This window comes from Helicoverpa zea, chromosome 13 (assembly GCF_022581195.2).
Source record: "Helicoverpa zea isolate HzStark_Cry1AcR chromosome 13, ilHelZeax1.1, whole genome shotgun sequence".
Lineage (NCBI taxonomy): Eukaryota > Metazoa > Arthropoda > Insecta > Lepidoptera > Noctuidae > Helicoverpa > Helicoverpa zea.
The window spans coordinates 10,054,090-10,077,985 of record NC_061464.1 but is presented as its reverse complement, the minus strand read 5'-3'; the positions used below and the strand labels follow the sequence as shown (position 1 = coordinate 10,077,985).

General features: G+C 35.9%; 1 protein-coding gene and 1 non-coding gene across 2 annotated transcripts; one reads left to right on the top strand and one right to left on the bottom strand.

The window, feature by feature from the left end:
• Positions 1 to 153: 153 nt before the first annotated feature.
• LOC124636091 lies at positions 154 to 23,425 on the top strand. The gene is made up of 8 exons (XM_047172042.1): positions 154 to 341; positions 3,693 to 3,779; positions 10,588 to 10,730; positions 12,941 to 13,106; positions 13,969 to 14,099; positions 15,356 to 15,493; positions 20,532 to 20,709; positions 21,421 to 23,425. Exons 2-8 carry the CDS (start codon positions 3,705 to 3,707, stop codon positions 21,559 to 21,561), a joined length of 972 nt encoding a protein of 323 aa, XP_047027998.1. The 5' UTR covers positions 154 to 341; positions 3,693 to 3,704; the 3' UTR covers positions 21,562 to 23,425.
• Positions 7,298 to 7,413, bottom strand: Trnal-caa. Its single transcript has 2 exons — positions 7,376 to 7,413; positions 7,298 to 7,342 (listed from the first exon to the last, which is right to left on the bottom strand). It is a non-coding gene; the product is annotated as a tRNA-Leu (tRNA).
• Positions 23,426 to 23,896: the final 471 nt, after the last annotated feature.

Genomic DNA, 23,896 nt, shown 5'->3' with positions numbered 1-23,896 from the left:
GAAGATGTTTCATATGCCCAAAAGAGTCCACAAAATTTTAGTTATTTCTACATGAAAACGTTGCTGTATTGATAAAAAATTGATCTTTGGATCTCAAACCACTTTTTTCGGACCAATAAAACCCTTTGTCTAAATAGCACGTCAATTTGATGCACGTCACGTCAAGCGTCAAAAGCAAAGCTATATAGTGACCGGATCACGCATCGAGTGCGTGTTTGTCGCTTTATTAAAATAAATTTTAGTTTGTGTAGTGATACTTTGTGCTGCCGATTAGTTTCTCCCAGGATCCATTCAGTTACAGTTATTAGTATATTTTTGTGTCCAGTCTGTAGTTTTTAACGGTAAGTTGCGTGTTTATTATTTAATCGATTGTTAAATGTTAACTGTGCGCGGTGCAAATGTGTAGATATATCTACTAAGCTAAGTGCACTTTATAACTGGCCGGCATGAAGGGAAATTCTAGCGAATGCATCTCAAATATTTAACTGCAAATTCTATTAAGAATTCTTATAGAATTCGTTCTTTATTTATGTCATAACTTAGTGTTGAAGGGTATGCAAACACCCGCATTTTTAAAAACGATCTTTTTCTATTAAATAAATCGTTTATTGTAGTATTTCCTACTAAACAGAGTAAGATACATACTTTATACACTTAACATTCAAAACTAAAATCGTTATAATAACTAATTAGTGAAAATATATCTATTTGGGTCAAATTTGATGAGTTATGGAGTTCTTTAAAAGTATGTTAGGGCTGGCCTTGGAACTATTTATATACTGCATTAGATAGCTTCATGTTTGGCATCACAATTTCCTTACAATGTTGCTACTTACTCGCTGTTACTACCGACTTTCTAATTTAGTTGTACTATTTTTATTTTATGGTAAATCCATGTCTCCATATCCATATTTAAACAAATATAGAGAAACGCCGCCCCTAAGACGACCCACTGACCAATAATCATCATCATCATCATCATCTCAGCCATAGGACGTCCACTGCTGAACATAGGCCTCCCCCTTTGATCTCCACAGATACCTGTTGGAAGCGACCTGCATCCAGCGTCTTCCGGCGACCTTTATAAGGTCGTCTGTCCGACAATAATACTAAGACATAAATAACATAGCAGTAAAATATGAAAACTTGTATTCGAACTTTGAGCTCCCATCCATATTCATCCATCCATATTCAATAGATCCGATTTTAAATAACCATGTCATTATGGAAAATTTAAAGAAATGATTATTAAAAATTGTGGAAAGACAGGAAAATCCGGACATAACTGTATTTTGTTTTAATTAGATTCCCACAGGAATATTTTTCTTATTTCTTAAAAGAAAATGCTGTTGAAAAAAATTACAAATAAAATGCCAGGGCACTGCTTAGACTACGAACAATTAAATATTTTAAAATAATAAGTTTTAATAAACGAATACAGAAAACCTTAAAACTAAGACCAATACTGCATTCAATAATATATTACCATTAACACTAGAAATAATATAATCATTCAACAATAACAACATTGTTACATTTTCTAATAAAACATTTACCTGGGTTAGAAAATAAAACAATCAATGACTAATTAACATTTATAAACAAAAGTATGTATGTAAGTGTGATAAGTTTGAACCGTGGCGGTTCAAAGATCAGCTTATTGTCAGACACTGAAACCATTAGAAATTACAATTAATTTAAAATGCGTTTGTTTTTTCTTTTACTTGTACTAACTAGGCTATATATACATCTATCTGTTTGTGTAAAAGAAAGTCAGTCCAGTTAAGCTGAAAATTATAGGGGAGCTAGCTTAGTAAGAAGGTTTCTGTCACCATCCAGACACAAGGAGCAGTTACCTCAGAACGTGGGTGAAACCACGGACGGATGCTAGTACTTGAATAAAAACTAGACTATGTTATTGCTCAGGTTGTTATTTATCTCCAAACCAAATATAATCTAAATAAGTCGAGTCATTTTACAAAAACCCAAGAAAAAGACGAGTAACTTTTTCATTCTCAGTGCCAGTGAGAATTTTAGCTAGCGGCTTCACCCACAAACAATAGAATCAACTTCGCACACCCTGACAAAAAGTAGTCTATAGCTTCCCTTGACAAATGGGCTATACATATAATGCTGAAATAATGTTTCAGATTCACCCATTTCTGAGAGTAGCATGTTCAAACAAAACTCTTCAGCTTTATAATATTAGTATAGATTATTTTGATTTACAACCATGCTTACAGCTTACTATCCAGATTAGTACCCCAATCTGTCATTACTTTCTCACGTAGTCAGACCAAGTCTGAAGCATGATTCTTATCTCACTGGACTTTGTACTCTATGATTTTTTCTTCAAGTCTGTTGAACTTTACGTAGTGATCGGTACTGAAGTTTAAATTATGAATGTTAAATGCAGTTACTGATTGATAAATAAACTGTATGCTTTAATCATACTGTTTAGTTGCATCAGTTTCATGTTTTTCAAGTTTATTGAATAACTCATTTCATTGTAAACCAATGTTTTTCTCAAAAATCCAAATCCCTCATAGTTTTGATATTATAAAGAGATTTACATCACAAATTTTCAGTTCTTCGTAAACCTAAAATGTGGCTTACTATTTTCCTATTCGCGTACTACTATGTACACTACTTCACACTGTACCAATTACCCATATATACCAGTTTTAATCAGGTAAATAGTACGAGATTTAAATACAAATCATATCCTGTTTACCTAAACATACATATTTAAATCCATTTTTTATACAAAGAATACAGCAAAATGCAGTACAGTGCATTCTAACTAGACAGTAACAACGCCACTGAATGCCAGCCAACTCGCACTGCGAACAAGTCTCCGCGAGGGTATCGAACCCGCGACCCTGATCTCAAAACGACAGAGACAATAACCGACAATAAGGCAATAATTGGGCAATTGCAGGAACATCAGTAGATATTACATAAAAGAAGCACATTGTACATCTCATAATGTTTTGCTTGCGAATTAGTCTGAATTCATAGATTGATTTATCAAAACTTTTTGCTCTAGCAAAGAGAAGAATAAATCGGCCACATGTCAGCCTATACAAGAATTTAGTATACCCATATTCTACAAAGCTACTTGCGTAATTCTTTCCTAATGCCCATCTTAACAGTTGAACAATGCAAAATGAAAGTGTGTGTGATTGTAAATGTAGCGACATTTTATAAAAACTTAACACAGCAATTGTTGCCAATTTGCATCTCAAGGAGCCATAATGGCAACAATCTTCAGTCAGCATTATACCTATGACTATTATTGAAACTGAAACGAAGAAAAACGTTACAATCGCACCAAATGGCCTATCAGTTGAAATTGAACTGAATTATAGTCACGAGGGGGACCTTATTTTAGTTATTTTCTGTTCAGTGCTCAGAAAACAGAGTAAAATCATTCGAATGGACGACACGGTATATGCTTCTTCGGTCGATTCGTTTGGTGTAAAATCCTCACATAAAATATCTTAAAATAACTCGAGGCAAATCTCAAATTCTTTAGCAACAAAAAGGTTTTTTGTCATTTTATATATCCTAGCAAGAAAAGGGTAGTTCGGCCGTGCCCGCTTTGCTCGAAAGTTGACATGCCCCAGATTTTCAAGTTATCAAGTTTTTATCTGGCTTAATTCCTAACAGTGTATCTCTTTTCTTTTCAGGTAAATAAAAAAATGAGTGCCTTAAAAAATGCAGTGGCGTTGTTTGTGAATCACGGCAAAGTTGGAGCGAGGGGCAATGGAAAGTTTGTAAGTACTATTTTATGCATGTATGTAATAGTTTGAACACTGGATTATAAACACACTACGTTACCTTCGCTAGAAACAGTTATTCCTGTAGTTGACGGCTAAGCTATTATATCATGTTGTAATTTACGATACTAGAGCCAAAAATAGACCCCTGAGGTATCTAGGGTATCTCTCAAAACACTCATTGGTCTGAAGAGAGTTCGTCCGTTTCTTCTTAGGTACTTGTTTTCTAAAATATTGAATCTACTCGTTTAATGCCTGTATTCTGCCGAAAGTCTATTTTAATTGCCAAAAACTGCTATATCACCATGCTGTCTCTTGTCAAACGCTTTCACTAAATACACGCGTGAAATGTTACGTAAGCAATGATTCGATGCAAAGCAATATTTTCAATTATTATCAGATAAATGTGCAACAAGAATGCACGCTTAATTCCAGTGATAAAAGAACGAACGGCCTTATTTACATAATTGTGTGTTCATTGGACTTTGAGCCTGTTACAAAGTGTCAGACGATCGGAAACGTACGAATTCTGGGTTAAAAATACTTACTCTTACACAGACAGTACTACACTATGCAATAGAGTTTGGGCTATCTAGCCATCCTAGTCGGAAGCGGTCAATTTGACATGAACACATTTGAATATTGACATTGACCTGTTAATATCTGACCTTGAAAGGAAATGGATAACAATTTTGTGATAGTTTAACTACTGCTCCTGAAGAGCTGTAAATAAACTACGCTTCGTGTGTTTAATTATATTAAATCCTTTTAAACCGACTTCTTATCCCGAAACACAAAGAGCTTTGTGAATCTGTCGGCATCAGGTCTAAAAACGATCTTCAATTAAATGTTGACATGTCCAGTTTAGTTGCCGAGTTCTATGTCCGATTCTTGAGAAATGAATGAATGATGAAATAAACAAATCGATTTAAGTACCTTGTAAAAGACCTTTTATAACTATCATCTGATTGAGAGAATTCTACCAATTCTTTAATAACATCGTTAGTCTTCTATGATCTAGATTCTGGACCTACACTAACACGCATGCCTTCATCGTCTCATAGTTACGTCGCGTGAATAGATGCATCGTATGTTCCGTAATGCACTTGGCAACGGGTGTCGTGACGTCACAGTCACGTGGTACTGATGCGCTATCGCACCATGGAGTACGTATTGCGTTTTACGTTATAGGTTAGTAGAGTTAGTGCATGTTAGAGTGAGGTAAAATGTACTGATTGTGTTGTTCAATTAGGTCACTGTTGCTAATGTGAAATTCTAAACAAAAGGATTGTTACCAACTTAAGATACATCATTGAAAACCAGCGCTTAAGGTCTAAAACTATCGAAATCAAGTTATAAAACAAAATGGCCATTAGGGAATTTCGCCAGTACGTATACAATGTCAAATGCAAAATCATCCTCTAATGTATTGTTGTGCAAAATACGAGTGCTAGGCTACCAGGAGTAAACAGGAACTGTTTGTAACTAAAGTAAACAATGCACTTGCCAAATGCACTGCAAGTAATATTTAACCTTAACGTGCTAAAAATAGAAGTTGTTTACAAACAGCCTATGTTTTGTTATGTTACGTTCTTCATGGGCTAGACCTACACGATATTTATTACGACTTATTGCTGTAACGTACCTTACACTATTAATTACCGCGTAGTTTTCTAAATGCGTAATATGCGTTTGACCTTCTCCAACTTTTCCTCCACTCTTACAAAAATCTAGGATTTCACTGTCTCTTTAATATTCCTAATGAAAGATGATCTCTAGAATCACGAAAGAGATTGCATTGCAAAATCTAACTAATCAATATCGGTTTCTTTAAATAAATGAAAGTTGCTCTGAAGATTGAAAAGCGTAAATTCAATATGTGGAAATACCAAAATTCTGCAAAGCTGAATGCCGAAGCAAAATGATGTTAGTAAACCTAATAAATCCTTTCTTAAATGGATAGCACTCATACAATTTCTTTGATAGCATCAATCATCTTCATTCAAGATTCCGCAAAAATAAGGAAGTATTATCCCCGAACACACGATCCTCAACAATCGGCATTTGTTCTCAGTTCGCGTGGAAACAGCCAATATGACTTAGTTATCATCATTTGTATGGGACGACCCAATCAAACACACGCGGTGTTCAGATGATGTTCATATTACTGGTAGTAAATCATTGTTATTGAGAACTAATATAGCTGCTAGGCTTTTCCATATGAACACTTCTTCACTATTATTATTGAGAGCTATTTTAGCGGCTACAGTAGATCTAAGTATACTAATATTACACTGAATAAAACGTATTTTTGTTTGTTTGTGACACAAACTCAAAAACTACTGGACCTATTTTTAAATGTCTTTCACAGTCACTACACTCTTCCCGAGTAACATATGCTATATCTTATACAGACAGTAGTTCCAAAGGACGCTGGTGAAACCGCGGGAAAATTACATATCTACACTATTATGTGAAGAGGAAAGACTTTACAAGAGGAGTAAACGTAACTTACTAAATCATTATGCCCTGATTAACATCTTGCTAGAGGTATAGGCAAAATTGTACAACCGTTAATGGGAATTCCCCCGGGATGCCAGTGAAATCGCTATAAGCAGCTTGTACCTGCTGTGTGCTGTTAAAAAGGCAAAAAACATGATGCTATGCTGAAATGTATTCTATGTAACTCTCTAATTTATTTATCTAATAAATAATTGCATTATTTATTTGGCGCAGTATTCGAACTCTACTGAGAGTACTCCACAATCTTAAAATAGAACTGCTCTGCTTATCCTTACAAATTGGAGACCTTTGATTATTTAACAATATGTAAAGAAAATACATCTCTGTCAAGGTTGAAAGACTTATAAAACAGTGCAGATGATTTACAAGCTGTTCCGCCTGGGTGCATTGAGAAAGTAACGTTAGATTCAACTCCCGCGCATGTCTCGCCTAGTCGTCATTTTTCTCGGAAAAATCGATTGTCGCTTTGAGTATCCCTTAATTGAGTCCTAACTTCTGCGGTTATATATTATCTATACTAATATTATAAAGCTGAAGAGTTTGTTTGTTTGTTTGAACGCGCTAATCTCAGGAACTACTGGTCCGATTTGAAAATTTCTTTCAGTGTTAGATAGCCCATTTATCGAGGAAGACTATAGGCTATTTTTTATCCCGGTACGGGAAGTAGTTCCCACGGGATGCGGGTGAAACCGCTGGCAGAAGCTAGTAAACAATAAAAAGCATGATATAATTACTTTGGTAGATAAGCAGGCAACAAAAAACGGCCCAGACAGTATTTGTATGTTAGAATCACATCATGATGGTTTTGTGATAACTATCTCCAATTTGATATGATATCAAAATAACCAACCAGTTATATCTGGTGGTTTTGTGTACATATAGATAGATAGTGTTATAATTTTAACCCACTTTATAAATAGAGTATAATTTACAGTGGCACGTTTGAGGTGAAAACTTCAAAAAGAAAAATAAAAAAAAATGCCAAAAAGGTTTGTCAGAAGTGGGATTCGAACCCACGCCCTCAGAGAGGACCAGAACAACTCTACCCACGTTCAGTGAGCAAGGGATTCCTTGAGTCTGGCGCCTTAGACCGCTCGGCCATCCTGACACATGGTAGCCATGTCGAAATAGGCCAATGTATTATGTTGCATTTTTTTTTAATATCATTTTCGTTCAGACTTGAAATGACAAAGCAAACGTTTGTCTATCTATTCTGAGTCTGAGTTCAGGTGATAAGCATAAGAAAAATATACATACAAAATCACGTAGTTTTTTTTTCTATATTGTTTTTAATTACGATTGCAGCAGTGTAGATGAATATGGCCTGACTCCAATTAGAGAAAATCGTGAGTTATCGCTGTTTCTTGAGAAGCATATAACATTTTTTATGAAAACAATATTGCTACTATCAACATCCGTGTTTACAAATCTGGGAAAGGCATGGAATTTGGACCGAAGCCCAAGTCTTAGGTTTTTATAATATAACCAATGTTTGATGAATGGTTTTTATAATATAACCTGAACTAATAGAATGACATTGTTTATCATAGTTTCAATTGCATATAGAAATTGCAAAGAACTATTTCAATCAGGTGTTGCTTCTACGGCGCAGATTCGCAACATCCGCAAAAAACTGCCAAGTAGGTAAAATCGGGCATTAGCCTTAGGATTTAAATAGATTAGACCAAATAGAAAAATGTACCAGTAAGCTGAAACCATTCGTTTCCCGAAAACGGTTGAAACAAAAATAATAAGGACAGTAAAACAGGATAGAATATTAATTGATGGATCACGGATATTCAAAGTTTAACTTTTTTGACATACATAGTTCACGAAATGTTACTGCTTTCTGATCGATTATGACGAGTTAATTTTCCAGGATTAAAAACAGTAAGCCTATTTAAAAACAATGAATAATCCATGAACTAAGGACCCTAAAACACAATCACCCCCGCACTCTAGAGACATGTAATGATTACTTAAGTCACTCCTTCCTTAGTGACAGATTCTCATAGAAATTCTGCACTAAGGAAGGAACCATTAACCGTCTTACCACAAAAACTTTTTAACGTCCGTTTAAGACTTGTCTAAAAAAATGTCAAACTATGACGTTGACATATGGTTCATTTTGGAGCCACATTTTTTTTAGACAATTGCAAAACAGTGGTTAAAGTTTTTGTAGTAAGGCCATAAATGTCTCTGAGTGTGTCCATCAGACTTCTTTTCACGCCCCGTGTACCTTGATTGGCTCGCAGATACTATTTCGCATATTCAAACACGAACCTTTTTTTTAAGTTAACCGCAAAGATAGCTGCTATTAAGTACATACTTCTTATAACAATATTTCCAGTTTGCACAACACTGGGAGGTTTTTTACCGGCCGTCTCGAACTTGGCCGTGCCGTTGACGTCTGACATTGAACTTGCCGTTTTGCAATTGCTTGTTACGTGATCAATTATGTTCTATTACATAAAGTACGTTAGAAAGATAACTAGATCCTTCTCGCGGTTCCACCCGCGATTCGACGGGACCTCTTTCGTTACGGATGGATTATGGCTATTCATTCCCTCTATTTCCTTCAAAATGAAATTATACAATTCTGAAAGATCATGCTGAATAAAGTTAGTTAAAGAGACGTAGAGATATACATATAACCGTTGGAAATAGTACGGTAATTTCAGAAATATCATGTACTCGTAGTTAAAAGACTTATTCAGACAATACAGAAGACTAGTTACATTATACGAGTGTGCTATCTACTGAAAACAAAACAAAATTGAGCCTCTCCACAATAATCGACTCGTAATCAGTAATCGGTTTAGCCTTGAATGTGGACTTGACAATGGATATAGTTCGGCCATTCAGAGAATGCGTTCCTGACACGTCGCGATTGAACTGACGACGTAACTTTGCAATGGCGTTGCAGTTACGATAAAAATATTTTTGCTGGTTGTTTACCGTTTTAACAATTGAGGAGCATTAAAACAACATTATTATATCAATAATCAATGAATGTAGTTACGTCGTCAGTTCAATCGCGACGTGTCAGGAACGCATTCTCTGAATGGCCGAACTATAATTGACATAACGGCTAATGATGATGGTAATGCCGGTAGCATTATTAGGATCGACAAGTCCCAATTTCTAGAATTTTTTCAAAGGCATCTTCTTTCCGAATAAGGCCAAATATTAAAAAAAAATCATGTGTGCCCATCTCAGAGTTTGGGGATTGTAATACATATTTGTAATCCTTCTATTAGAAGTTTGAATGCAGACTATCGTTTGACAATTAAAAGCTTCATTATGGTAAATAATTTGGATGAGTCGGGAATAACCAGATAACATATTTATTCTATCCGCTCTTTGTAAAGTACTGGTACTCAGCTGCATCTGGTTCGACTGGAAGCCGACCCCAACATAGTTGGGAATAGTCTAGGACCAGATTATGGGATATCATCATATTCCATCCGAGTACCCCTAACCTTTTTAGATGGATCAGAATTTCACTTTCCACCAACCACCTTTTTTTAAGTGAACGAGAATTTTTTGAATACCTAGAACTATGTTTTCAGTAGCATTTCCGATCCGATCAGCAATCATACACGTGTCTTCATTGATAAAATTCAAGTCATAATACACACACGTGGTGATAAGGTGTACGTCGGCGCATGATATATGATTCACTTTCCAATTTACCAATTACCAAATAATACGATTGCGAATATTTATTAACTGTTGCCTTTTTCCTTGATTACAGCTATTTAAATTTTAACTACATAATCAATCGATTCATATTCATGACGCATCGTGGTCCATTTAACGATGCCTATTCTAAACAACTTTATGACTTCATAATTTCTGATTAACCTAAATTTTACTAAATTAATTCTGAAATAAATTTAATAAATAAATTATTTTAAATATGTTATGTCAGGGCTTGGAATGACTAATAATTTGCCTTAACACTTAAAAGTTTCCAATAAATTAATTCTTCAATCTCACGCTCTATTTTACTTGCCTGAACACAAGTATAAGGAAATGCATTTATTGTTATTTTACATTTTGAAACAACCAATATTATTTCTTTATTTTCACTTCTCAATTTAACTTTGGTGAAAACCTTTTTAAGATATAAGTACGAATTGGTGGTACGTTGTCATCCAACGTGACAACTGCCAGCCTTTGGGCACATTACCGAGTGACAGTGACGAGGACATTTTTTTTATGCGCTTTATTAATTTTAATCTGTATGTACTAAAAGTTGTAATTATATTGTTCCCAGGCCACATTCCGTCCGCTGCTCTCATGCGCCCCAGTGGCGATGGTCACAATGGACCGCGGTGCGCACACACAGGACATCACGAAGAACATACAGTACATCAGCAATGACAAGATCAAGCTTAAAGCTGATCCTGCTACTATGAGGTGAGTAAATAATAGTAGTAAGTTATTTATTAGTTGATTGATCATCTACCTAGCCTTTCTTCAACTGTGTTGGGATCGGCTTCCAGTCTGACTAGATACAGCTAAGTACCTACTAGTGTTTCACATGAAGCGACTGTCTGATCTCCTCAACCCAGTTATCCGTCCAACCCAATACCCCTTGGATCGACCTCAGATCTCAATGCTTCAACTGCAGCTTTTTTATCTGATCTTGAATCTTGAAATTATGAACTGGGTCGTTATGCTTTCTCGGAAAAATCCTGTACCTTTTCATATTTATCTTAAGAACGATGGAGCTTGGAAGAAGTTTATAGTTTACATAGGACAAGTCAACATAAGAGTTAAATAATTTCGGTATGGCTCCAGTCCTGATTGGACCTCACTAAAATAACCAATTATAAATATTAAACCTGCAGTCCGTAAACAGTATCAATAAATAATATAATCGTGCAATGAACGACCCGACGCTTTTTAAATGCACTGGTTGACTAACTGCACCTATGTAGTCGCCAGGACGCTGATTAGAATTAATGTGGACAGGTTTTCCAAGGTTTCACACAAGGCAGAGATAGTGGATATAAAATATATTCATTAAAATATGAACTTAAGCGTGACTATAATTCTAATATACTATGAGTTATAAGAATCCTAGCCTTCTGATCTTCTACAACGGCCATGCTATAGTCGAGCGCCTTGTCTGATGAATGAAATAAGTAAAGCTAAGTATACAGTAAATAACTCTACGAAACAAAATCCTACAACTTTTAGTAATACGGCACACTCAATCAAGAGGTTAATTAAGAACAGCATTCCTAGATAAATGGTCTTAGCTCAGACTCAAACTCAAACATTTGCCTCGTTTGCTTTGGCGCACATAGGTTCATCTCACGGAGACATAAAAACTTCATACTTGGTTCATCCTCCAAGCCTTTTTCCCAACTTTGTTGGGGTCGGCTTCCAGTCTAACTTCATACTTGGTTAGTTGCAAAAAACCAAAGGCCAAGTGCTACGAAATAGTGACCTGATTGAAAGCTTCCCTGGTCTCAGTTACTTGAAACTTCCCGAGGCATCCCAGTCCTGGCTGGGTATTCCTACCTACCCTTGCAAGATATTCATGCGCAACAGGTCTATTCTCGTAATGTCTCCGACACGTGATAGTGCATGTCAAATGTTACGCAATATGGTACGATCGGAGATATAATTACACTCTATTTGTTTGTGTCACGCGAATTGAGAGCCAATCGGGGAAGTGGGTCGATTTGATGCTTTCAAACGGCACGTGTATTTGTTACTATGTTATGGCCGATTGAAGTCATGGTGAAGTTTAAAAGTAGAGTGCAAAAAATATGGTCTTGTTTGAGTAGAAATTGTACATATGGGATGCCATAGCATTACGTAAGGGATCCAGGAGATTAATATTATGTAGAATCGGGTTAAGATAGTAAACCCAGTGCAAGTTGGAGTCATAAAGATAATTTCAAACTAATAATCGACTTACTTCATCTGTTGTTTCCTTATTTTCTCACACAAAACGGGAAGTATAGGTCAGACGCTTACACACGCGATCATGCGCATGGGCTAAGATGTGTCAAGAATGTAATTCCTAAAAACTAGTTCTATTATTTTAGTTTTTGCATCTTAACGTAATAGGTCGTAGATAGGTAAATAAAATGTATATTACAATTTTAATTAACATCTATTTCCTCAAAACTTTTTGTCTTGACGTCAATGTAAAATAAATTAAAAAATAGAAACCGACTTCCCAAAACATCGATAGTGACAAAATAAAAATAAATTACATCTCATCATTGTCTTTTTACTGTGTTTATTTTAACACCGACTTCGGGACCCATGTCAAAAAAGCATTTTCAATATCGGTCCAGGTGTCTTTGAGACAAAAGAAAATAACATCCACATTAGTTGAATAGCAACAGTTATTACTTAAAGTATAGGAAAAATCGATACCTTCATGCAAAAAAGTTACAAGCCAAATGCATAACCATTACAGGCAAACACCACATGTTCTTAAAAGTACTTGAGTATATCTAAATTCAATTTAAAAAAACATGCACACCATGCGACAATGCAGAAAACACAATAATAAAAAGTGTTTACATGTCGGAAAGTTCTACTAAATAAAATACTTTAAGAAATCTTAAGATCAATCTTTTATAAGAACCTCTTGTCATCAGATTGGACAAACGGGTCGACAAGCCAATGTGCGTCATGATCAACTGGCTGCTGGCAAGACAGAAACACGTGATGAAGTACGCTACATTATACCTGGAGCAAGGCTTCGATGTCGTCTCTGTGTCCTGCACACCTTGGCAGCTCATGTGGCCCATGAAGGGCTCCCAGGTTTGTTTGTCATCATCATCTCCCGAGCCTTTTTCCCAACTATATTAGGGTCGGCTTCCAGTCTAACCGGATGCAGCTGAGTACTAGTGTTTTACAAGGAGCGACTGACCTCAACCCGTGCAACCCAATACCCCTTGGTTTGACTGGTGTCAGACTTACTGGCTTTTCACTAACCGTAACGACTGCCAAGGAGGTTCAATGATGGCTCTCAGGTTTGTTACAAACTGAATTGTACTTTAAAGCGGTTTTCTTAAGGTTGAAACTCGCACGTTAGAGTATTATACCTGGAGCAAGGCTTCGATGCCGTCTCCGTGTCCTGCACACCTTGGCAGCTCATGTGGCCGATGAAGGGCTCCCAGGTTTGTTACAAAGCGTATTGAACTTTAAAACCCTGTAGCTAAGGTTGAAATTTGCATGTTGGGATGCAGATACCAGTTGGAAAAAGCATTTCAGGTTTTTGATAATATCAAATTTTTAATTAGACGGTAAATGTAGATATAAACAATTTAAGTAATTTTATTGTCGTCAGTTTTATAACTAAAACCTGATCTTATTTCGAAATATATTTTAGTTAGTTTTTCCTTCAAAATAACAATTGACCTTTTTCTTAAAAGAAATCCTCCAATATACCTAAACTCTTTTAAAATGAAACTGGATTCCGCCATCGATTTCACCAGCGTCCCATGGGAATTGCTTTGCGAATTAAATGTAACTTATACTGTACTGACTGTATACCTAACACTGAAAAACAGATAAGCACATCCCAGTAAATAAACAAACAAACTCTTCAGCTTTCGAACATTAGTAGTATTAGTACAGATAAAAAAAATAAGGTTTCCTTAACTTAGTATAACATTTACAGCTGGTAGCCGAAGACCTGATCAAGTTCATGGCAATGAATGAGAACGAACACCCTCTAGTGGTGCATGGCTTCTCAGTCGCTGGTTACATGTGGGGAGAGGTCTGCGTTCACGTCATGAAGAATAAGGAACTGTAAGTATCAACTTATAAGGCAGGCCCAAGTTTACCGACAACCGAAACGTCAATTTTCATAAAGTGAAAACTGTTGTAAGAACATCTGACGTTTATGAAATCGGTGAACCTGGGGCCTAGTCATCATTTGCATAGCCTTGGGGTTGGCTTGGGGTTGGGGTCGGCTTCCAGACTAACCTTCCAGTTATTTAACAGTAGCATCGTACAGTCATACATAAAGCTACTGCTCATCTGACCTCATCAACCCAGTCGGCCAGACTACACTATACCTCCCTTGGTAGCTGGTTGTCAGGCACATCGACACTGGCAAAATATATGCCGCACCAATGTAAGGCGCTTCCGAAATTCGAAACTACTCACCATGACAAGATATGGCCTCCCATCCATTGAAGGATAAGATTTTTTGGACTTAGTCCCAGGTCGAAAAAAATATAATCTCAGCCGTAAGACTGCCGAATAAAGGTTCCCCACGTTTGATGTTGTCTCTACAGATCTACGGATTTTTTAGGAATATCTAGATGTTTTTGACTAGTTGTTTATCTGCCTAGGATAAGTACAGTTTACATAAGTACTTAATATGCATTGAAGCTAGAAGTTCTCAAATTAACTTTTATTGTCGTCAAGTTTAATGATGATTTAAGTGCTTTAAAGTAACGCTGTTAGCATTTAAATGGCTAATTACAGGTTCATTTGATTAAAAACATACTGAAAACTGAAACTTATATAATTAATTTTAATTCTGAAATCAAATATTAACATAAAAAATCTTTTTTTTTTTCTGGTTTTCATAAATTAAAAGGGATTATAGAAACAATTTCTTCGAATTGAGCTTGAATCAATGCAAATTCACTTTCACCCATTTTATATGTCTTATTTTATCTCCAGTTATGGATCCATCCATGTGTGAAAGTCGATATGGTTAGAAAAAATGTTACTTGCGAGATGACGGTAGATAGAAGAGTATGGAAGGAGAAAACATGCCACTCCGACCCTAAAAAATATTGGAATAAGGGCAGGAGGATGATGAATGATATCGCTGGAAACCAGCGCTGGGAATCTGTTTCGTTTCGGGTCACAGCATTATGCTGAGCGAGGGCCGTATGAACCGTATGAAAAAAGATGCGCGCTTTAAGACGCATCTTTTCTTCTTCTATTCTTATTTCTGTTATGTTCTTATTTTAAGTGGGTATATCCGTCTTATATTGCGCAATGAAACTTATTTTCTTTCTTTCTTTCTATTTATATTTTATCTCCAGTTACCAGCCAGTAATGGACCGCGTGGTGGCTCAGGTGTGGGACTCTGCTGCCGACATCAGTGAGCTCGCCATCGGGGTACCAGCTGCCGTCTTCCCCAAGAACCAGATCATGCAGAAGACGCTCAGAGCTTATATGGAGTAAGTAGCATTTAAATTATTTTTAACCAGCCGTTTTCCCGCGGTTTCGACCGCGTCCCGTGGGAGCTACTGCCCTCACCGGGATGAAAATATAGCCTACGTTACTGGCAGATAATATAGCTTTCTCATGGTGAAAGAATATTTGAAATCGGTCCAGTAGATAAAGTTCCGAACTGCAATACCGATGAAACCCTATATTGAGACTAGCAGTTCCCCGCGTTTTCGCCGTCGTCCTGAGAGAACGCACCTGGATAAAAAGAAGACTATGACCTTTCTCAAGTTCTAGCTAGACTATCTGTGTACAAAATTTTATTTTAATCGGTGCTGTATTTTTGTCATAAAAGCTGTGTAGACAGAAAGTGTAACTTCTGCGTTTGTAATATTGGTAAGAATTTCAAATTCCTTGAATCATATAGGCAACCTATGATAGATAGATAGACCATGTAACACTCCATAAATGATTTCTATAAATACAAATCGCTAGAAATAATAAACTGATCAAATGAAAGAGCACTTTAAATGAAGCCTATTAAAACAGCAAATAGACCAGCAATTGGCAAACAATTACATAAGGTCGTGCGCACACGTGAGCTGCACGTGCTCTCAATAAAACTAGCTTTGTTATATAATTGACTATTCACTAAGCTCGTGCCATATTGTCATAAAGCAACCAATCACAGCAGTTGATTGTGGCTAACTCATCTACCTTGCATTTTCTAACTCCATATGTTGGCGTCGGCTTCCAATCTAATAAATGTACGCAAATGAGTATCAGTGTTTTACAAGGAGCTATAGTTATCGGCACGAATCTTGAGCTCTGACCTTCCCCTGCGCAGAAGTAATTTATTGGGTCCCTTTTGTGGAATGAAGTAAGGCGCGGGGGCGGGCTAAAGCGGTGATTGGCCCGCAGTACATCGCGTCATAGCCGACGTCACTCGCACTTCTGCGCAGATGTAAGTCAGAGCTCAAGATTCGTGCCGATAACTATACTGCTTATCTGACCTCCTCAAGCCAAATAAGCCTCAACAAAAATGGTTGTCAGCAGACCTCTGGCTTCTGACTACAATTCTGGTAAAGTCTTTCAAATTATACTTTCTTTACTATCTCTTTCAAATTATATTTTCTTTACTGGTACCTATAGTACTTCTAAAATATGAAGGTACTTTGGAATGAAAAATAAAAGTACGCAAGGAAGGGTAACGGTTATTTCCATAACACAAGATTACTGTCTCCAAAACAAAATAAAAAACCGAAAGAATGCATTCATAACCTACAAATGACACCAATATCGGATAACATTCACTTCTAAATCGCACGATTAAGAGTTATCACTAAAGGGAGAATTTAAAGATTAGCTGATGTTGCTACGTGAACGAACGGGTCGTGTCGCTTAATCGACCGATCAAAGTGCAGTTTATGTTTGCATGCAAAGTGCAATCAGCCCTGTCGCTGTGTCATTTATTTCTGTGCATAAGAACACATAATGATATCACAATTTCTTTCAATGCAAGATCTGACTCTTGTAATATTTTTTCAAATATGACAGACTAGCTTCCGCTCGCGGCTTCGCCCGCATGGTGTGTTGATAAAAAGTAGCTTATGTGTTAATCTAGCTAGGGTATCACTTGTCTACATATCAAACTTCAACCAAATCTGTTCAGTCGTTTTAGCGGGAAAGAACAACAAACATACATCCATACATTCTCACAAACTTTCACATTTATAATACAAGCTGTTGATTTGCATCCGTGCCATATTAAAGGACGTAATTAGGCTAATGATTCTCGACCCAAATCAACAAAAAAATTGGTACGTAATTTTTTTTTTAATTTTTTTTCAGAATTCCGTCAATGTCATCTAGCCGTATTTAAACTTGGCGCGTGTGTTACTGGCCTTAAAACTGTGCTGCGCTCTCACACAAACGCAAACACAAAGCATACGCAACGATCATTCATAATTTTCATTCATAAAATTGGATTACTTCTGAAATACTACGATATTACAATGACAAAAAAAAAACACTGCATATTAGCTATTTCCCGTCTACTGTAATTCCAATCGATTATTTACGTATTTTATGACCTCCTCCTGAACTATGGCACAAATGCAAATCAACACCTTATATTAGTAGATAGTAGAAGTAGATATTAGTAGATTAAAACGTTTAACCAAACATAGATACTCTCCAGAGTTTTTTTAAGTTGGTCTCCATAGACTAGTAAATAATACTTAGCTGAACTCGTTATTCAATTTATAACTATAAACAAAATCAAATATTTTTTTTTCAAACAGGCCTTTGCAGGCTCCTATGAAACGTCACACTATTTGCACGGTTCCAAAAATTTATTTAGAGAACGGGTTCTAAATCTCCCAAAAATAAGTAGAGGTGCCGTTTAATAATTTTCTTTGTATTGTTTATTTTGAAACAAAAGAAGTTTATCTATCACTTATCATTGTTTTTAAAAATAGCAGACTGACTAATTCTCTTAGGCATGACGATACATAATGATAATTTGTCAGCCGATTTCCCATCAAGGTCGCACGTGCTAGCAGAATGTGTAGCTTTGGCGGTGTAAATGAACTTATTAAACCTTGATATACTATTTAACTATTGGGTATCAATTATTTATTATTACTAGCCTATAATGTCCCACTGCTGGGCAAAGGCCTCCCCATCTCGCTTCTCGATCTTTCGACCGTGTCCACCAATCTCGACGATAGGCGTCTAGATCGTCACGCCATCTCTTCCGGGGCCTACCCTGCCTGCGGTATCCATCCTGAGGTGTCCACTGGGTGACAATAGTGATCCAGCTCTCTATCTATTGGGTATCTATTAAGACAATTATACATAAATATACTAGATTGTATATGTTTTAATTTCCTAGGAACTCTTCTGCATGTTCTGAAAAAGCTTTAGGAATATTCTAATAGTTAATTTTAAGATACCTATGTGTGAAACTTTGAGACGGTGGAAAAACGCGATTTCTGGCGCCCATTGTTTCTTTGATTTCAAAAAAGGTATCAATGCATGAGTTTATAGATACTTATGCAAAATAAAATCTTATTTATTTTTCTACACTTTCCTTGCAAACTAAAGTAAGTTGCCAAGGAACAGTATTTAAATAGTAGGTATTCATATGCAAGTGGGTAGATTGTGTAAGTATAGAAGATGTATCATCAGGCGAGGTTCAAAGTGCAAGTTTTATATAAAAGCGCAATTTCATTAAAATACGTAACGTTTATGTATTTATTATGTACATTTATTTATGTAACACGATGTTCTTTCTAACAGAACAGCTTTTTGAAATCGTCAGCCTAGACTATTAACGAGACTTGATTCAACTGAATTGAGAACCACCTCCTTTTTAGGAAGTCGGTTAAAAAATATGTTGGTAGCTAGCAATATTAAAATTCCCATAAGCATGCAATTAATTCTCATACTTAGTTCATATTAGACTTAGTAATTAGCTCAAATACATTGTACCTAAGTTAAGTACCACATGTTTATAGATAAGAAAATATCTAGTTTCCTAGGCAAATAAGTTGCACTCAGATCTATACATCCTACTTCCTACTTCCTACTTATATTATAAATGTGAAAGTTTGTGAGAATGTATGGATGTATGTTTGTTATTCAATCACGCAAAAACGGCTGGACCGATTAGATTGAAATTTGGTATGTAGATAGGTGATACCCTGGATTAACACATAGGCTACTTTTTATCACCACACCACGCGGGTGGAGCCGCTGGCGGAAGCTAGTATTAATATAAATAAACGTTGCAGCGTTTCATTCTGTACTGATAACTTTCAATGCCAGACAGAAGTTAGATAAAATGTTTTACATAAATCATATAATCTCAATACGACATTTCAGAATGGACTTTGAAAGGTTCCAAAGTTCAGTTTTAGACCTGTGTCCGCTTATGACGCTTAAAAAACGTGATGTGTGAATGAACTCTGTAGCCAAGTATAAAATTGGTATACATTTTCGCATCTACCTACGCGTGTAAAAAAATAATTTTCTTGTAGTATTTTCCACCACCTCTCAGTAAAAAATAAGACGTTTAGGAATACTGATATTTTAAGAAAATTATTGATATGGCGTCCATATTTTCACTCGGCACCCTTAGGGTCCGTTCAAACAGACCGGCTCGGAGAGCATCGGCGCGCATTTTTCTTTTCACACAGACCGGAGCCGATCGGCTGCGCGAGCATTAAAGAACAAGCAATCGGAGCCAAATGTCAAAAAAAAGTACGCGATCGGAGCCGGTCGGCTCCTCGTATTATTTCACACCGAGCGCCTTCGGGCATTCTTAATGACAAAAGCAGTGCACATCCAAAAATAAACCTTACTACAAATACTAAGTACCCCATTTTCAACGTGTTAAGAATTTGCTCTCCTCTCCGAGTCGGTCTGTCTGTACGGACCCTTATCCTAGCTACCTCAACTTGGCGCCAATTTAATCCTTGCGACCTTATAAACTCGGCGCCCCTAGGACATATAACGTTGAGCAAAATTCTGACCCACGATAACACTATGAATGACTAGAACAGGCTTATTATTTGTAATACAATACACGTTCGTTCATAACTCTTCCGAGAACCAATGTCGGCTTGGCTAGGTCATGTCAAGTCATGAGTTAAGATGCGCTTTTGTTGTGTTGCTTATCTGTGTCCAGGGTTAAATCAATGTCAAAATTGATAATTTTGAATGCATTAAACTAATTCCTGTCTACTGGGGTATCACATTCATGTCGAAGAAATTATTCACTCGAAATCCATGGATGCATCATGGTTATGTTCTCAAATCTTACTAAAGATCATCTGAAAATAGTAATATACTTGATGGGAAATCATTTGCATATGCATAACCATGTACACTTAAAGTGAGTTGCACCTTTTAACTATTACCGAACCGTTTGAAGTTGCGGGTTTACTTATCGTTATAGTTAAATAATGCAGCCCACAAGTATTTCATTGTTCATGTCAGTGTCATTGCTCTATTTTCACTTACCTCCTTCTCATAATCTTCCAGATACCACATGAAGACGTTCCACGAAGCCGCCACGTCCCACTACATCAGATCCTCGCAGCTGTTCCACACGAACCTGTGCCATGCGCCCGCGCTGTTCCTGCTGTCCCGCAGCGACCCCGTCGGCGCGGAGCGCAGCAACCGCAGTGTACATGATAGCTGGGTGAAGATGGGGATCCAGGTAGGTGTCATCAGATCCTCGCAGCTGATCCACACGAACCTGTGCCATGCGCCCGATGACTTTGACTATGTTGGGGTCGGCTTCCAGTCTAATCGGATGCAGCTGAGTACCAGTGTTTTACAACTAGCGACTGCCTATCTGAGCTCCTCAACCCAGTTAACCGGACAATCAAAGTAGCATCTGATCTGATAAAAGTTGTTTCTCAAATATGTCTCACTCAAGTTAACGGTCTACATAAATGCCAAATCTTTTAAAACAACTGTTTACTTAAAATATTACAAAGTAAACATTTTATTTCATCTTCCGTAGAAATTATCAAAACTAAATAAAAGCGAAAATAAATTAGACGTTTTTACTCTGGCACCCATATCTGTATATCGATGAAATTAGTGCGCCCTAATTAAGAAAAAAAACTTTCCATTTACTGCCATAATACTATTTATTTTAGAAAACTATCAGACCCCAAAAAAAGCGAAACCAAATTACTGAAAGAAAAATAAGGGTTGTATCATTACACTCCTTGCCTTATTTGACACTATCAGGGCTCTTGTTCATACGTTTCAATTACCATAAAAATCTATAGTAATTTCATCGTATTTAGTCATGGCGCGACGGTCAATTTTGTACGGGTCACTATAAAAAACGTGCCGTGAAAGTGTTCTTAGTTCTTCACAAAATTCATCGTCACTAAACTCCTTATTTCAATTCCAGTGTACATGGAAATGCTGGGACCGTTCACCCCACGTGCAGCACTATACCAAACACCCCAAGGAGTATGTAGCTGCCTTGTACGAACATCTCGATAAGTACGGCCTGGTCTCCCAGCCTGAGAAGATGAGGATGAGGTTATAAACAAACTTTGTAAGCACGGATTGTTTCAATTATAAAAATTGCCTGTTGAAAACTGGGAATATTACCAAAATTGAATGGTTATTTATGCTGGCAACATTTTTATACGATAGTAGGAATCAGGGTCAACAATTTAAAATTGAAATCTTTTGCTTCAGTTATGCTATTTTGGCCTTCTAATGCTTGAAAAGGCGGATAATGAGATAGAAGCTGTTACCTCTCTGTGCCCACAACAAATGTAGTGGATTTAGCATTTTTTATTATAACAATTTACATACAAACTATATACGAGCCAAATTCATTTCATTAATCAACTTATGATTGGACGAGTGAAACAATTCGTGCTAATACTAAATTATCGTATAGAAGTGGTCTTAATTTTGCGATGTAATTCAAATAATTCTTGGGTAAATGTCTCTTACAACGCAATTTATAAGATTGCGAAAAACCTACAGAATTAAGAAGGCAAAATACATATTAGTAAACCTACTTGGAAAACTGACCTTTTTGTGAAATTGATGTACGAAATGGTAGATGTAAATGTAAGCATTGCTTGGCCATTTTGAAAAATACATAAGTACAGAATTTCTTTACAAAATTGCAGCAAGGATTTTCGGACTATTTATTTTCCTACTGGCAAAATGTATTTTATTGTCATATTTGCCGAATTCATAATGGCCAAATGCTTACTTAATTGTGTATGTAGAAATGGCATTGTCCCATACAATGCCATTTCTACATACAGTATATAAAAACTAAAATTAATGAGGTCTTCTGACTTAAAAAGGATAATATTATAACATGAAATGAAAAGGCCACCCTGCTGTGAGCTTGGAAATTATCGAAACTATTGTTGAAACACAAAATAAAAATGTCAATACATTTTACTTTAAATAGTTGTCTCAAAATTTTTCGAAAACTTAAAAATGCTGGTGCTTTTGTTTTTTAATAGCTCAGTATAAATAAGCTAAATTAAATAAATTGTATTTTTCCTAAAACAAAGACTTAAATTGAAACTAGACTAACAACATGATTTGTTGACGTTTGATATTAAGGAAGAATTTTTGGATTGTTGAGTGGCAACACTAAGCTACAGTGTTGCTAGTTTATATGTTTTGTGATGAATATCTCAAAGTTAATGGTGTCTTTTTAAAATTGCAGATTATGTAACTGCAGTAGAATTGTGCAATAAGAAGTTTTACAAGATTTTTTACACCCAAAAAGAGCGAATTATTCTTTTCTATTTAGAGTAACTTTAATACAATAAACCCACGGTACTTCTGTCTCGCTTTTTTCCATGATTTTTATAAAGAGTGAAAGGGCAAGGAAATCATGTCTATTCATATTTTCATCTACGATTTTTCGAAATTAACATTTAAACGCTTGATTCATTTCAAGCATTTCTTTTGTTTTCTTCTTTTCGAAATCGAATTTTGGGGCTCGTTTGTATTGGATCTAGTACTCGACCGATAATTTCAGAAAACGCTAAAATCTTATATTTATAGGTGTAATGTTTATGGCGAAATTAAGGGTTTTAAAATATAGTTAAATACCTATCAATATATTTATAAAAATATATCGCAATATGTCTACTATACATATATGAGGTATTTTACTAACCACAGTAACTGCTCTACTCGACCAATGTGAACGAAGCTTTGAAAAACTAAATTCCTTCATTTGAACGCACTTCAAGACTATTGTCAATTACTATTTAAAATTAAAAAGAAAGTTGTGAATCAGGTCTAAAGTATTAAAGCGATGAATTTGTCATGTTTAGCATATAAGATTTTTTATATCATAGTTTTAGAATAAGAGAATATGCACTGTAGTTTAATATATAGAAAATACACTTTTATAAAAATTATGTTTTTTTGTTTGATTTTTACTTATTTCCTCTAAATTATAATTAAATGATAATATATACATCTGATATTTTTTTCTAAATAAATCTACTAGAATTGGCTCAGTTTTCTCAGGGAAATAATTGATCTTTGTAGTAGATACGTACGTTATCTTACATACACATATACAACAGAGAAATGATACGCGAAAGCGTAACATTTATTTATCGAGTCTCACGTTTATAATATCAGCAAATACATCTGTAAGTCTAGAATTACAGCCTATGAAGACAATTAGATTACTAGGTTAGATCCTACTTAGAAATGTTTATAGGACTACATAAGAATTTATTAAACAGTTCACGTCGATTTAAAATTTTCAACTACCTACCATTTGAAATTTTATAAACCCCTACCATCTTATCATAAAACGTGGTTTTAAGAAGTACCCGCTTTAGTAATAGCTTTAGTCCAGTGATTTTATTCGGGAAGGT

Bases quoted from the DNA above. Each gene is read 5' to 3' on its own strand.
- LOC124636091 (XM_047172042.1), top strand. From the start codon at position 3,705: ATGAGTGCCTTAAAAAATGCAGTGGCGTTGTTTGTGAATCACGGCAAA. The intron at 10,731-12,940 runs GTGAGTAAATAA...TCTTGTCATCAG, and splicing joins GCTGATCCTGCTACTATGAG to ATTGGACAAACGGGTCGACA. The intron at 20,710-21,420 runs GTAGGTGTCATC...TTTCAATTCCAG, and splicing joins GGGTGAAGATGGGGATCCAG to TGTACATGGAAATGCTGGGA.